This window comes from Lemur catta, chromosome 7, assembly GCF_020740605.2.
Source record: "Lemur catta isolate mLemCat1 chromosome 7, mLemCat1.pri, whole genome shotgun sequence".
Taxonomy (NCBI): domain Eukaryota; kingdom Metazoa; phylum Chordata; class Mammalia; order Primates; family Lemuridae; genus Lemur; species Lemur catta.
In genome coordinates, this window is record NC_059134.1 from 104,175,293 (window position 1) to 104,192,592 (window position 17,300).

Genomic DNA, 17,300 nt, shown 5'->3' on the forward strand with positions numbered 1-17,300 from the left:
AATAACCTGGATTCATTTCATTTTTTCAACATTTGACTTATTTTAATTATTTATTCTTAACATTTAAATTTCACAATAATATTAACTTTCACAGCTTTACCCATTTCTTGGTCATAACTTACCAATATATTTCCTTAAGTTCTTCATTCTTATTTATGTTTTACGTTTGGCTTTGGTAAAGGCCATCTTCAAGTAATTTTATGTCATGGACAGCACACAGATGGAACACATATACAAAAATGCCTCTTTTGCCCTCACACATCAACGGTAGTGTTACAGGCTCACAATCCTGCCTTCTGTTTTTCAGTATTAAACTTCACAAATGAGATCTCTGGCAATCTCACTGGCTTCATAGGTGGCCCATTTTTTCTTATCCGATACTTCCAAGATTTACTGTTTATCCTTGGGATTCATAAGTCTTCTTAGGATAAAGTTAGGATCTGAGTCTTATTTTAATAATTTAATCTTGCTTAGTATTTAGTTAACTGTTTTGGTTTGAGGATAAGTTCCTTGTGGTCAGAAATTTCTCTCCATTATTTCTTTTATTATTATCTTCTCTATTTGCTCTATTAAGTTGTACAATTATGTGGTTTTTTCACTTCCATATGCAAAAATTTTTTATTTTTTTTCATTTATTTCTCAAGTCAGAGTAGTCCATATAAAACTCACAGCATCATCTAATGTGTTTTTAAGCCACTTTAAGAGATGGTGCAATGGCCCTGCAGCATGAGTTGCAAGTCCTGCAACACTTGATTAATAAGTTATTGTTTATATTATTTAAAATATGATTTGCCTGGGAAGACACAGGTAGGCAAACAATCCCCAAATTACAACACACTTGAATCAGTGCTGCCACACTGCTCTTCCATTAGTATTGACCAAAGCCTGGACAAACCAGCAACAGAGATCAGGAATTTGGGAAGCAGGTCAGTAAGGCTGTCTTCACCATTTTGCCAGAAGCCAAAATTATAGTATTAAAAGTAAATTCAAAAACCTTGGATAGCTAAAGTTTTCATGTAGTGACAACAGACTCAATCTGTCCTCCTTTTCATGTCCCCTACTTACTGAATGGATGCAGTATTGAGGGAGAAAATAAAAATTCTAATCTCTTAATCATACAATTCTGGAACACTTACTTACACATACCTCTCCAAATTCTAATGCTCCCAGAGCAGTTGGAAAATCCTGTTAATAAGTAAATTAGCACTGGACATAAACTATAAAGAATAACATGGTGTATCAGCTGGGCATGATGGCACACGCCAGTAGTACTGGCTACTCAGGAAGCTGAGGTAGGAGAATTGCTTAAGCCCAGGAGTTCTAAGTTACAGTGAGCTATGATGGTGCCACTGTACTCCAGCCCAGGTAACAGAGTGAGACCCCATCTCTTAAAAAAAGAATAACAAGATATTAAACAGTAAAACATTAAATGGATGGTTGGGGGGCAAAAGGCCACAATGGTAAAAATAGATTATATTCCTGATTACGAAACATTTCATTTAGCATAAATTCTTCATCAAGGGCTCAAACCACCTGGCTATCCATTTTGAAAGACCCTCAAATGTAAAACCCAGAAAAAAAGCAACCTGAAGGTCTAAGTTAGTATCCATAAAAAAGAATCAAGAGATGGAATGAGTTACTGAATCACCAGGAGAGCTGTCCACTGACTAGAATATCTAGTTTCAATTTACATGAGCAAGAAATAAGCTTCTCTGTGTTTGAGCTATTACATGTGTTTTTGATTTGTTATAGCATTTATTATAGCAGCATTTTCCAAATATCACTAGAGTCTAAATACTACCAATAAATAGTGTTCACCAAATCATTTTTCAACTGCATCCCTATGTACGCTATTCACATAAAACTAAGCTATAGTCTGTACAGTAGAAAAAGATTCAGCACTTGAAATTCAAGGCATGCTATTGTAGCTTATCTACCAAGAACTTAACTCTTAATTTAATACGGTTCATTTCTTAAGACAAAAGAAAAGCTTACGTTGGTCGCCGTGTCTCAAGTAAAGTCAGCAGTATCTGGATTGCACTGACTATGGCTGATTCATTTTTCTCCTTGTGGAAAATATTTGATAGAAGCTGCTCTATAATTTCTTGCCTAGGGAAACAAATCAATAGTCAAGTGCTAATTGCAACATCATTTTTCACTAACAACTTCAGAAAAAAGATCACAGCACAAGTAAGATGAATGTCATACAAGAGTTCAACTGCACTTGGGCATATCCGTTTTACTTACTATTTTATTTTTATATATTTATTAAGGTAGGCAATTGATCTTCTTTACTATAAATGTAACTGTCCCAAAAACACACGCGCACGCGCACACACACACACAACACACACTCAGAGGTATCTCTTTCCCTTAGCAAAATAGTTTGGGCCCTGCTTGCCTTCATCTTGCTGCGACCCAACAAATATTTCAAGACTGAGAGTCACCTCTCACTCAGACCAGGGCTGTGGTGCTGGTAATGGCTGGGGGTGGTAAGAAGACTTAGAACTCTTCACCCCTCACAAAAGGAGGGAGAACTTCCAAAAAAGGCTAATTAGAACCTATAAATGTTTTCCTACAAAGGCATGAATGTGTAATTAACAAAGATCTAAAACAGGAAAAAGAGAACATCAACTGCTGCATTTTACTCTACAATTAAAATTCAATAAATCAAAATAACATGACAGCAGTGAAATGGATTTGACTGAACTATTGCCCAAAAAGCATTCTCTTCCCATTACACTTCTCTCATACCTATGCAAGATCACAATTAATATAAAACACAAGGGTAATCTGTTAATTAAATTTATATGGACATTCTCAAGGAAAATCTCAGTTTCTTAGGATCTCAGTAGCTTTCCATATCCATGTGAGTTAAGAAATGGAATCTCTCTTACAACATGACAGGCAGTTGGGTTGTCCCTGGTTGCTCACCTGGCAAAGATGCCAGTCACTCCAAAGTACAGTTGTGCTCAGTGTGAACACCAGTTCCTTGGCCACCTGCTGCAGAGCTAGGGTAGAATCTCTTTTATTTGGGGAAAGCAAATAAAACTGGTATCTACCCAACTTCAGAGGGTCCCCTTGCAGGAAGAAGTTTTCAAGTACTCCCAGACCAGCACTAAATTGCTTGTGAGACCTCTAGCCAAGAGTACTGTAAAAGTCACTCAACATACAGCAGTCTACAGACTAAACATTTGGAACTGAGTTCTGGAAAACAGACTGTCTTTTACAGTAAATATGTATATTCTTTAAATAGCATCTTCACTCTAGTTGGAGGGGTACCAACACAACATCCAACTGTAAATGTCCATATTCTCCTCGCTTACTTGTAGTACTCTTACTCATCAGAGAGTAACAGCATACTTTCATAAACACAGATCCCTTAAGGGAATGGCTAACAGAGGCCCTAGTTACCTCATGGCTACATCCAATTGGAAGTCTACTGCATCCATGAAAGAATTCTACTAATGGACAAGAACAACATGATAACCAGCAAAAACTTGATGGTCAAGATGCAACAACACCACAGTAGCTGTGCCATATTCTGATTCTTATTTACACATACAAATGTCACCAAACACAGAACGAAATAATAAACCAAAGGACTGGAGCTTAATGAAACAGGATAAAAAGAATGCCTTCACATTTTTAAAATAAAAGGGTATTTATTTACATGTGAGAGAAAATATATTCACCTTCACATTTAAAAAACCAGGAGTTTTTGGATAAGCACCAGTAAAACTCAAGATATGAGTTGTTTTATGCATGAAGCCAGCCACGTTCTTTAGCCACGCCTTTGAGACAATGACTCACCTTTATTTTTTAAAAATATGGGCAGCCACAGGAAAGACTCACTTCTATAAAACTAATTGGCTCAGAGAGGATCAAATCCAACTTGTTTCTAAGGTCTTTGTACTTAAAAATTTTCAAGAGTCACTAAATGAAATGCATTCAATCTAGGCCAAGATTGCTTCCCAAGATAAATATTATCTAACAATTTAGTCCACTTTCTTAGCAATTTCTTGGTATCACTACCACTCTTTACCATCTTCTTTAACCTTAGCTTATTTCAAAGTTTTCCTTAAGTACTAACCTACACTTATATTTATATATTTGTTGTTTACATATACAGTAATATCCAATCTATGGGCTGTTTGGTATTATAATTAGGTAAGTTATTTACATATTATGTATTGCCAGTATATCAGCTTGATATTATTACATAACTATAACTTATTTATCAAATGTATAGATATTATATATTAGCACATGATATATTTCTCAAATATATACAGATGCTATTACGATTAACACAAGTTTACTAAACTCATAGAAATCTTTTGTCATTGTGTATTTTCTCAATCAACAGATACTGAAAGAACTGTCACAATGTGGGAGCGTATCAGATATCAGTAGGAGTTGGTTCTCATTCTCAAAAAGACTGTGGGAAGCACCATTACAGATTAAGCTTCCCTGCTGCTAAGTGCAGTAAAGATTTTACTCAGTGACATCACACGGCCACTGACTCATCAGAACCACGGATTTGAAGAAGTTTACGCCAACTAGTATTTAATGATGTAAATTTTGAGCATACACCTATCTTCATTCCAGAAATTAGTTGCCTAATTCAGAACTAAAGACACAGTTGGGCTGGGTGTGATGGCTCATGCCGGTAATCCCAGCACTTTGGGAAGCCAAGGCGAGAGGATTGCTTGAAGCCAGGAGTTCAAGACCAGCCTGAGCAACATAATGAGACCCCATCTCTACAAAAAATTTGAAAAATTAGCCAGGTGTGGTGGCACATGCCTATAGTTCCAGCTACTCGGGACACTGAGGCAGGAGGATCACTTGAGCCTATGAGTATGAGGTTGCAGTGAGCTATGGTGATGCCACTGCACTCTAGCCCAGGCAACAAATGAGACCCTATCTCAAAAAAAAAAAAAAAATACAGGCTAGGTGTGGTGGCTCAAGCCTGTAATACCACCATTTTGGGAGGCCAAGGCAGGAGGATTGTTTTAAGCCAGGAATTCAAGATCCCACATATACAAAAAAATTTTTAAAAAATTAACCAGATGTAGCAGCACATGCCTGTAGTCCTAGCTACTCAAGAGGCTAAGGCAGGAAGATCCCATGGGCCCAGGAGTTCTAAGCTGCAGTGAGCTATGACCATGCCACTGTACTCCAGCCTGGGTGACAGTGAGACCCTCTTTTTGTGGGGGTGGGGAAGCTGGTGCACACACAGGCTTTGATGATGTCACACATTTGGTCTAAATAAAGTTGCGTGGAGGGCTGTAATGGCACTAAAGGGCTCTGAGGTCACTACTGGGCAGTCTGACATTCAGGCTGATCCTGCACAGTCTAACATGGGGAGCCATTCACTACATGGGGCTACTAAGCACTCAAAATTTAACTCATCTGATTTGACATGTACTAGTGTAAATACATGCTGGATTTCTAAGACTTTGTATAAAAACATTTAAAATTACACTGGCTTTTATTATGTTTCTAGTGGAAAGCACTATAGGGAGCTATAGGAAACCACTGATATTCAACATTTTTAACCTACCCAAATGGCAATTTTAACAAGGTTCAACCTAATTAATACTAGGATTAGTATCTGATTGTCAGGTATGTCATATGTTTTAAAGGAGTACATGTGACATGATGCCAAGAATTACTAAAATGGGGCAGGTAAAATGCCATTTTACTCAAAAGCCACTGATCTCTTGTAGTTTTGCTACTTTAGAAAACTCATCAACTCCTTCCTATTCTACCATACATACTGGGAAAACACAACTTTACTTCTCAGAAGACAAAGTTTAAAACAAGCTAACTTGTCTCTAAATTATTCCTTGCCTGTCTCACACTTGCCAAGGAAATAATACACATAGTGTTTTATTTTAATAAAAGGGCCTTACAGGTAGTTAAGTCAAAAAATGCAATAGAGCCTCAAAATATATAAGGACTAAAAAAGAACTGACAAAATCATTAAAACAAAAAACAAAAACAATAACAGTAAATTGAAGCAAGATTACCATTAGTACTTAACAATGCTAGCTGAATGTACTCTTTCCAATTATTTACTCCAAATAGGGAAATACCTGATTTTTCTCTATTAAAATAACTTTTAGCTGTTTGAATGCAGATCAAATGCATGCCCATGTTGACAGTAGACACTCTTTCTGAAAATGTGTGAATCTAGAAAAAACAGTACCCTATCCCCAAGCTGTCTTCTACCTAAGCATGAAATGATTGCTCAGGTTGCCCCCAATCAACCGCAAAGATACAGTAAACCCTAAGAAGACCTTCTGATAAAAACTGGCTACTAAAATGGGTCAAATTAGTATGTACACAAGACTACTGCTCATCGAAAGACCCTTGGAAGCAGTGACTACAGTTATGATGTGACTATCACATCTTATGATGGCTCTACAGAATTCTAGTTATAAATGCCATTCATTTACCTTCTCACCCTGCCAATCTCCTCACACACCCAAAGTTATTTTCCAGGGATATGAATCCCACATAAAGAGCACTTACCAATCACTCACGATGGTAACACACCAAACAGCATCAAAATGAAAAAGGAACAAGAACAGAGTTTGAAACATACTTTTCTAGAGTGGCAAGCAGGGGATCTGGTTCTGCACTGTTCTGAATTTGTAACATCTGGTCTCTGCTCAGGCGAACAATCTCACAAAGTGACTGTGATGCGTTTGAATGTCGCTAAAGGGAAAAAGTACAATTTTAACTATAAAATACATTAGAAGGTAAATTTATAATAAAAATGAAGGAAAAATTGCTTAAGAAATAAATTCATACTGGCCACAAGCTTCAGTGAGCAAAAAGTCAAGTCTAAGAGAAATAACATTGTATTTTATTCTGTCAGGCTTATGAGCTTTACAATATTACACAGTACAGATTACTATGTGTAGGGGGACATGATCAAAATTCTGACAAGGAAAAATTTCTGCCATTGAATATTTGGAAAAAAATATACAGGTTGAGTGCCCCAAATGCAAAATTCTGAAATCCAAAATGCACCAAAATCTAAAACATGACACTAAAAGGAAATGCTCGTTAGGGCATTTTGGACTTTTCAATTCAGATTCTCAATAGTATAATGCAAACATAGAGGTACTCCAAAATTCAAAAAAAGGTGAAATTCAAAATATTTTTGGTTCCAAGAATTTCGGATAAGGGATACTCAACCAATATCCCCAAAATATACTTTCATCAGCATACAAAGATGCACATACTTCTGTGGCTTAAAAAAATAAAATAAAAAGCAAATATAGCTTTCTGGAAGATACCAGTGGGTAAGAAATATTAAACCTTCTCTCAGTACACACTGTATTTACTTTACAGGAAAGCTCTAAGATCTCAGAACCCAAATACATTATATTCTGTGGCATGTAAAACTAAGCATGATTCAGGCAGGGCACGGTGGCTCACGCCTGTAATCCTAGCACTCTGGGAGGCCGAGGTGGGCAGATTGTTTGAGCTCAGGAGTTCGAGACCAGCCTGACCAAGAGCGAGATCCCATCTCTACTAAAAATAGAAAGAAATTATACGGACAGCTAAAAACATATATATAGAAAAAAATTAGCCGGGCATGGTGGTACATGCCTGTAGTCCCAGCTACTCGGGAGGCTGAGGCAGGAGGATTACTCGAGCCCAGGAGTTTGTGGTTGCTGTGAGCTGACACCACGGCACTCTAGCCTGGGCAACAGAGTGAGACTCTGTTTCAAAAAAAAAAAAAAAAAAAAAAAACAAAAACTAAGCATGATTCAAAGACTGAACACTGTTCTCCCAATACAGGTAGAACCACCATATTCCAGCTGAGATGGCAACATACACTAGGATATCCAAGCCCACTGATTAGTCAGGAGCCTAATAATTTCCTAATGAATATAAACTGGTCAGTATAATTTTAACATGTAATCTATCACTTAATACAAAACAGAAGTATCAACAGGACTGTCCAAAAGGCAAAATTAACTTTCCTCTAACTCAAGTAGAGATGGTGCTGATGTCCACAATGCTTTCTGCTTCTCAAAAAACTTGCTGCAGAATTGGACTTCTCCTTTATCAATGTCTCCTGGCCCCTTTGGACAGGTCCTTTCGAGAAATCTTATTCCTATCCTACTGAACAATCAAATTCTTTTGCTTAAGAATATGAACACAGTGAGGAGTAAGCTTCATTCACAGAAATTACTCCCTGTAAAGGGGGCCAGCCATGCTCCTGTCATGGCTCCACAGCCTGCACTAGCCACACATTTACCAGGTGGGAAATGTGCTTCCATACCCACAGGAGGACTTACCAACTAGACTGAGAACTCCTTCTAAGCAGGGGTTTTCACATTCCAGTACTCCCTAGCACCTAATCCATGTATACACCAGACATGTCAACTCTGGCAACAGTAACAAATATTGCAAGAAGAGTACACAGTGTGCTGTTCCAAGGAGGGATGAGGTAGAAGTGACAGCCCCTTTAATAAAGTTCAGGTACCAAAAGTTCTTTAAGGGACCAGAGTAGAAGGGGTTAGATCCACCACCACAGAAAATTTCCCTTCTGGCTCCACGCCTCTTCCTTTGTGCTGCTCACCTACGGTACTCACTCCCCAATCTAACCTGCAACCTGGAGGAATACAAGGTCATCCCCCAGGCCTCTCAGCACACTCTGAACTGCCCTTAAATCAACTCCTTTGTAGATGTTAGGTTGAACCATATGGAACTGTCATATCTGTAGGTAAAAATGATTGACTACTGGCAATTTCACATGCCTTGGCCTATACTTAAGGTGGTGACCTTTTAGATCTCTTTAGAGAGACACACCCACTGGTTCCAGCAGGCGTCCTCTCAGCACACAGCTCAATCTGCAAACTCCAAATCAAACTTCAATCCTATTGCCAAGTCAATTTTTAGCACACAGGATAAAGGCCAAGCCTGTCAGAGCTTAAAAGCCAGGGCCAGGAATTACAATAACCAAGTTACAGAGGGGTTCACTAAAGGCCGGGCTCGGTGGCTCACGCCTGTAATCCTAGCACTCTAGGAGGCCGAGACGGGAGGATCGCTCGAGGTCAGGAGTTCGAGGGGTTCACTGGTGAACAATATCCCGACCTGTTGCCTGCAAAGCTTTAGCCAGACAAGATAATGTGAGTGCAGATGTGGCCACACCAATGGGGCTAAAGATGGGTATAAAAGAAAAAAGAAGCATGGATGAAGGTTTGTAACAAAGGCAGGCAGATTCAGCATAAAATCCCAGCTCTGGAAAGGAGGTGGTGCTAGAACAGGGCCTGTTTCTGCACATTTATGGAAATTTTCTGGGTATCAGCAGAATGCAATATTGTTTAGAAAACTGACAACTTCAAGAATAACAAATTATTGCTGTTCTGTCTTCTCTGATCATCTTCACATCTAATACAAGTATGCTCTGTGCCCAAATAAAGTTTTTTTCAATCAAGTTCACAATCACACAAGAGAACTTACATCTTCTTCTTGCGATGGATGAACTATTTCCACAAGCCTCTGGATAATTTTCTCCTCATTTAACCACTGTAAAACACATTGTAGAAGTAATCATAGCAATGAGTGGCTCTTGTTCAAGCCCCAATGAAGATTAACATACTTGGAAATATCCATCACATTTTAAGTAGAATGTTACAGGTTTCTCTGGACTTTGAACACTACAGAAAATTAAAAGTCCCCCAAGGAAAATGCCAGTGAATATATTATTTTAACAGTGGCCGTCAGTACCAAAATCTCCCCAAATTACAATACCCATAAACTAAAATTCTATACATAGCTCCTCTGCTATGGGGTAACACTCCCAGACACTCAGCACTAAAAGGGTTTGTACTCTGGTTAGTAAGAAGGGGAATGTAGGGATTAAGAAGGATGGAATTTATATCATTTCTATAAAAGCATGTTTGTTCTGAGCTTCAGAAAGACTGAGAAGAGCAGTATTTAGTAGCAAGCCTCTGGGTTAAAAAACACAGGATGAACAAAAAGGGACTTTTAGATTACAAAACCAAACTCACTGCAGGAAACATGGGGGTGGGTGTTTATCTGCCCTGTCATATGTTGGCAAAGAGCTATTATCACGACTATGGCAATCTCTTTTTAACCTATGTATGAAACGCTGCAGTAAATGAAAATATAAAGGGGATTAAAATGAGAACAAAAAATCAGCTGGCTTATTAGTTCCTGGGCAATGATGAACTAATCTGTCCTTGACCCCTACTGTCTATTTACACGCGCCTGCATTCCAAGCTCATTCCTAGACTAATTCCTCCATTGTGGCCCCTCAAAAGTAAGACATATTGGAATATCTAACTAACCTTCCCTCAACCTATGCCTTTATTATCCACTTATCACTATCTCTCCAGAAACACATCTATTCATTTGGAAACATGCATGCCCTAAAAGTCAACCCAGAAGTGACCAAATGAATAAACTCATTCCAGCAAACCATCCTGAATAAATATTCCCTCATCATAATCTAAATATAAAGGTGACCCTCCTCCCGCTGGTCCTCAACAGTCTTACTCAGAATCCTCAATCTCTTTTGAGAAGACTCACATCCACCAAGGCACACCTAGAAGGAACTGGGCATCCCACTTTAAGGCCCCTAACCACAGGCAAGTTCCAGTACAGCTTCCAGGTGCACTCACAGCTCATTTAGTCACAATGCCTCTGGTGCCTGGGTCATCCTGACAAATCCACTAGCCCTGACCCCATCACACAAATGCACTCCCAGCACACCTGCCCACCTCAGTGGAACATGCCCTGCCCTTGGCACCACCTGACAGACCTTCCTCCTCACAGGCTCTCCTGTTTCTTCTTATGGTCCTTTAAGTCTTTAATTAAAATTAGCATTTTCAACAAAACTCATTTCCAAAGAAATGAGTCAGTTCTAAGGTTCCAGAAGTGAGTATTAAAGATGGAATGGATTGAGGAATGGTTCTGGACGGCAGAGAAGGGAAAGAAAGGGAGAGAAGAAGGGACAGAAGACAAGAAGACAAAGCACAGACAAGAGTCCAGGAGAAACCTTATTTTCAGTATACTTACACCCTCCTCTCTTCCCACCCAAATTCCATCTGAGATAGCTATCTATTCAAGAGAGACATATCCTAAAAATCACCATTTACCTAAATTTTAAAATATTTCCTTTTCAAAGTAAACTCCATTCTCCTCCTTATCCCATGGTCCCAGATGCCCACATAAGAGATTTACTTCTGAAGCCTGAATCCCTGGAAATACAGATACATCTCCATCCTGACTTTCAAAGATAGCCCTGCAGAGTGTGGCCATCCTCTCAGAAAAGAAGTATCACAGCATACTCAGGTGAGATTTAGAGCCCCTAGCCCTCTCGTTTCCGCTCTTATTACCAGACCCAGTTTTAAGACAAATCCTCAATACATTCTGCCTCACCATACCCACAAAAAACAAATCAGCAAAGAGGGAAAAACCTCTCACAATGAAACATCCCACACACCTAGGGATGTGCCTAACTGAAATCCTACTCCTGTAAAATCTGAATCTCTTCCTATCTTGAAACAATCTTTCTTCTCCACCCGCCTCCCTGCCGCCCAGACAACCCTCTGCTACCAGCCCTAACCCTGTGGAACCCTTCCCAGCACAGAGAAGCCTGGCGGGCTCGCAGGCCAGCACCCCAACCCCAGTCAGCAACAGGTCAGAATTCTACTCACATTCAGCACATCTTGCCTGGGCTGTGGAGGCTCAATACATGTCAGGAGCCTGAGCAACAAATCCATGATAGCTGAAGTTCCTATATGCTTTATAATAAGGTCTACAAAATCACGTTTCTTCTTTAAGAAATCCACAATCTAGAGGAGAACAAATCAAAAACTGAGAGACATGTAACTTGGGAATTATAAACTTTATAATGTTTTAAATCCTGACCCACCCCTCCTCTCCAAAATCCCACCACTACTTTAGGGTGAAGAATGGCAAAGGCGGAATTAGCAATGAGATGTCAAACTGGAGAGCCTGGCTCACAGTTACAATATTCAAAATCCCCTTAGGAAAAAAAACTCCCAAATTAGCACCTGTACCCTAATACAAATACACCATAATAGAATCTTTTATTTCTATTTACTCTTATTATTAATTCTCTAAGAATGGGGATCAAATTTTAAAACGCCTATAAAGAGCAAGAGAATATATCATTTTACAGTTTATGGACATAAAGTCCATTAGATTTTGCACTAAAATGCACAATATTCAAAAATCCTAATTACTAGCAAGTAAGGGTGAAAATAACATTCAAAACAAAGAATTCTACTTCAGTCAAAGTAACTAACTCACCTGGCTATACAAACACCACCTTTGAATTCGATTTCAGCAATTCACCTGATTAGATTAACACCAGAAGGATGGCTGGTAGAAGAGGAGGCTGATAGCTACTCTGAGGGAATATGAAAATAGTAACAGAAATCAGGACTGTCACTGGGTCTCTTCTATACTGGAAGAAGAGGGGGACTACTCTGTCCTTGTGTACCTTCCACTTTCTGTGTTCATGTGTTATCTAGTCCAAGACCCTCCATGAGTCCCAGGAGTGGCCAGTGTGGCAGTTGCTGTAGGAGGATCTCACTGAAGTTTCTCCAAAACCCCAGGAGGTGGGGATTGAATAACTCAAGGTTATAGATGAGGAAAACCAAGGCTCAGATAGGCTAAGTATCTTCCAGAGCTAAAAAGTGGCTGCCCTAGAGTTTAAATGTGGATTTGTATGGCACAAAAGTCACAATACTTCAACCATTCTACATGAATTAAGTCCGACAGCCAGAGATAACAACTCAAATATGCTTCTTACAATTAGGTATAAATACAAGATTAACCATCACACATCACTTCTCTAGACAATGAGGTTAAACATTACAATATAAGCCCTCAAGAAATGACACATAATCCAATCACAATTGAGTCTCCATAATGGATTTTTAAAGGATAGTAAAGGAGAGAGGAGGAAGTCACTTGTGACCAAAACATTCCACAATTCAGTGGCAGAAACACTGGACCTGCAGCCCAAAGGCACAAACCCCAGCTCGTGCTGTGCACAGTGCAGCAAGGACAGCAAGGACCTAGTCCATGGATGACGTCGCTGAGGTGCTAAACACAGAAGATGCCCTACAGCTGGACTTGTCTGAATTTTTGTTATCACCTGTGGTTGCACATATCCTAATAGTATCATGTAACAAAAAAACTTTATTTACATGCACAATTCTCAAAGCAGAGAGAGGCGAGTTCGACCTTTACCTGTAGCTAAAAGAGCAAGGGCTGTTGAATCCTCTCGCTGTCACTCAGTCCTGAATGGAGAAATATTAAAATAACAAGCACCAGGCAAATGAGGCTCTTGTCTCAGTGTTTAACTGGCACGTGCCATCATCTCTACACAGATAATACGTCTGACTTTGAGGTCCAATACAAGTACTCAGAGCCCCAGAAAGTTTTAAGCATATTCTCACTCTACCATATGTACACAGAAAATCACAGCTCACAAATTTGGGTTCCAACAGCACAGAAGTGAGGAGAAAAGGCGCAATGAAGCGTAATATCTAGATAATGACTACAACCATCCCTGAGAACTGACTGGTACATTAGGGTGATGCCATGGCTTGCACTCTCCTAAAATAGCTAGCAGCACTTTTATTTCTAAGCAGAAAGCAGAAAAAAGAGACAAAAAGAGACAATCTGCATTAGAATAATCATGATTTTGGGAATATTACCTAAGAGAAAAGAATCTTATTTCCAATACACTTAGGAAAGTTATCCTACTCAATTAAGAGCATGAAAGAACGACATTTCTAAAATAAAACATGTATCCACTTTGCTCTGGCACAGAACAGAACACACTGGGCCCAAAATAGCTCCAGTCCTTTCATGAGTGCTGATAGCAAGAATGGGTCACCCAGAGCCTGTTTTCCACCAGGAAGGATGCCAAGGCCTGACTGGTTTGACCACTTTCACCTCACATCATCACACCCTTGCTTGCTGCAATTCTCCCAAGTCTGTTATAAGCTTGTATTTGAGCATCTGAAGCTCTAGTTGTTCCTTGGGTGCCCAATTCATATAAGGACTATAATCTTCTTATAAGTAGATCCTTTTTCACATCAATATCCCATAGAGCAATGGTTCTCAAATTTTAGCATGCATCAGTTGGAAAGCTTGCTAAAAACACAGGTTACTGGGCCCCACCCTCAGAGATTCTGATTCAGTAGGTCTGGGGTGGGACTCAAGAACTTGCATTTCTAACAAATTCTCAGGTGATACTGGTCCAGTAGAGAACTAATTTCCCAAGTACATCTGTATTAAGAATAAAAGGAAGGAAAAAAAAGGAGGAGGATGCTGTAACAGTAAGGTATGAATTTTTGTCAAGCACTACTAGATAGGAACAGCAAAGCTATGAATGTACACAACAGTCTATGCACCCAGATGTCTCAAGTTAGACATTTAAGTTTTAAATAGAATCACCATTTGTACAAACCAATCATCAATTACATTTGTGGGAAAGGCTTTTGGTTTAAGCTTCATTTGTAATTATCACTGGGGGAGGGGGGGGAACAAAGCAATTGTTTGGTAGCCAAAGAGTAACTAAGGCTCTGTCACATTCAACTGCTTAGTTACATGCCACAGTCCTATCTGCACAAATGAATACCCAATATTCTCATGCTTCTAACTACTTGTCAAAAGAGGAAATCAATAAATATACCAACAAAAAAGTATGCCAACAAATTACATGAGATTTGAGGAACTTAGAAAAGAATATGCCATGTTAGAAATATTAATTACTGTATCAGTGTAAGTCAGTCAGCACTTAGATGTTCATGGTGTAAAATATAGTCTCTTGCAGAACCTGAACTTAAGGCAAACACTAAAGCAACAACGTTACTGGGGGACCATCTCAAGGGGATGATCAGCCCTAATACTTACCTTTAGGAAAACAATATTTACCTGTTCTGGTTTTCTGCTGATAAGAATACTTAGCACCTTGCTGAAGAAACTGGCAAGTAGTGGGTTCAAAGGGGAATCGTTTAGGAGGAAGCTATATAATTTCATTAGCAAGGATTCATCTTCTCCCAGTCTATCATTCATCTGGGAGACATCAGAAGTGAGCAACTCACAAGATATATTTGGATACCTAGAAGAACAGGATACTTACATCATCATCTATATTAACAGTTTAGTTAAATAAAGTGAAACACAAATCAGAAAGGCTTCCTAAAATTTTGTGAAAACAACAAAAACCATCTACTGGGAACTAGAAAATCATTTCAATCCATTCTATCCAACCTGTAGATTAAAATGAATTTTCTACTTCGTCTAAACAATTGTTTTTAAACCAAGCTTTAAGAATATATTTTCCCCAAAGAAACTACAGCATACCTATGTGTCGGGAGCCAAATGAGGCCATGTTGTGGGTGTGGCCACCTCAGTGAGGGAAGCCGCTGGAGGAACAAGCCATCAGGCCACAGCCATCAGCAGTCTACTCTGACATGGAAAGCAGCACAGCTTGCAAGACAACTGTAGGGGACACTGGTTTCCAGGAAATGCACACAGCAACCTGTAATTACTTAAGGCACACTGTAGGTTCCTGAACTGGGCTTTATTTTTAGATGGGTTGTAAATGGTACTATAAAGTTGTTTGTGGGGTTTATCAAGCGTTCAGTCTATATTACATCTTAAGCATAAAATTCTAATATATTGAAGGGGAGAACAGGACATCAGCCTGGGTTACCCAGGTGGGAAGCTATATTCAAAAAAATGTGCTTTCCACATCAGCTGTCCAGTGTCTTCTAGAGATCAGTAGAGACACGAAGTCATGGTCAGTCTGCACCATGGTCTCTCCCTCCTGTAGGATACAGGCCCACAGAAAGCAACATGACATCTGCTCTGGATGTATCCACAGCTTTAGAAATACCTGCACTCCCTAAAGCATGCTTGTCTCTGACCACCAGACTACTCACTCTCTGAAAAACAGGTATTAGATCCATCTTCTCCACTCACTTCCCTTTACCGCTCTTGTCTGTTTTCAATAGTAACAATGGAGACACCAAACCCACCCAGATGACACTCTTATATGGCCCACAGTTCACTTCTCTGCTCTTATATTCCTCCCTGGTGGGCAGCCAGGACCCAGAGCTCCAACTAGTCATGAGGAGTGGCAGGTTCAAATGCTGACCAGGACAGGGAGGTGACAAAACAGCCAAAAGCAGCTGCATGGCAAAAGGTGAAGACTGTGGGCTAGAACGTGTAAGACACACCTGGAAGCATCCAAGGCAAGCAAACTGGCTGTTTCAATATCCCTGGCTCAAAGAGACATGGCAACATACCAGAAAGCCTTAGCCCTTGAGACGGTCTAGTGTGAGGTCAGAAGACCGAACAGTACGAGAATGTCCCAAAATGAACCTTTATAGGAAGATGATGGAAAAGAAAGAAAATAGACCTGGCAGGTATGTGGGCAAGTGGGTCAAATAGCAGTCTTAGGTGTACAGCTCAAAGTCTCCCTCACTTTATGTCACGCACAAGCTCAAAGATGCCATAATATAAACCCCTATACAGTAACCATTATCCCAGCGGCAGGATGATGCAGTGGTTACAGGCGCAGCTACTGGAGTTACACTACCTAGGTTCAAATCCTGCCTCCACCACTTACAAGCTATATAACCTTGGGCAAATTACTTAACCTCTCTGGGCCTCAGTTTCCAAGTTGGTAATATCAAGACAAGAGTCCTTAGCTTGTGGAGGTGGATAATACAAAAGGCTGGGAAGAGGCCCTAGCATAAAGTAGGTAAGTGTTTAATAAATGATAGCTGTATTTTATTTCCATTGCTGCTGTGGGGGGGTTGGGAGGACACAATCCTTCAACTGTCCCAATTTGAAAACTGCTGACAAATAATGAATTAGTTAAAGGCAGCAAACTCAACTGTGGCTGTGAATCAAATGTGTGAGTGTATTCTCCAAATTCTGACGCAGACAGTCCAGACCAGGGCACAGGCAACTTTTAAATTTTTCACTTTCTGTAAGTGACTTGGAGGTATGATTGAACTCAAGAAGCATGAATGAGGCCTAGGCATTATACAAAAAGCTCAGAGTTCTGGTTCTAGACAGTCTGGGGCTATTCTCTTTCCTTCCCTCCTTAATATTCAACAAATTTCTGAAGCATCCAAAGATCTCCTTCATTCCAACCCCCGCCAAGACCCCTCCTCCCCCATCCTGTATTCCGACTTCCCTTCCTTTGTACTGAGAACACAGAGGCAAACAGAAGAGAACTCAGC

At 39.7% G+C, this 17,300-nt stretch overlaps 1 protein-coding gene across 8 annotated transcripts in view; it reads right to left on the reverse strand.

Annotated features, from left to right (window-relative positions):
* Positions 1–17,300, reverse strand: part of PPP6R3 (protein phosphatase 6 regulatory subunit 3) — a 143,612-nt gene that overhangs the window by 58,631 nt on the left and 67,681 nt on the right. For 7 of the 8 annotated variants that reach the window (XM_045558265.1, XM_045558263.1, XM_045558262.1 and 4 more), the window contains 5 exons: positions 14,977–15,163; positions 11,715–11,852; positions 9,493–9,558; positions 6,614–6,726; positions 1,996–2,109 (listed from right to left, as the gene is read on the reverse strand). In XM_045558265.1, coding sequence (XP_045414221.1) covers positions 1,996–2,109; positions 6,614–6,726; positions 9,493–9,558; positions 11,715–11,852; positions 14,977–15,163 — 618 coding nt within the window. The remainder of the gene's footprint in view (positions 1–1,995; positions 2,110–6,613; positions 6,727–9,492; positions 9,559–11,714; positions 11,853–14,976; positions 15,164–17,300) is intronic. The other variant, XM_045558266.1, reaches the window with a different exon arrangement.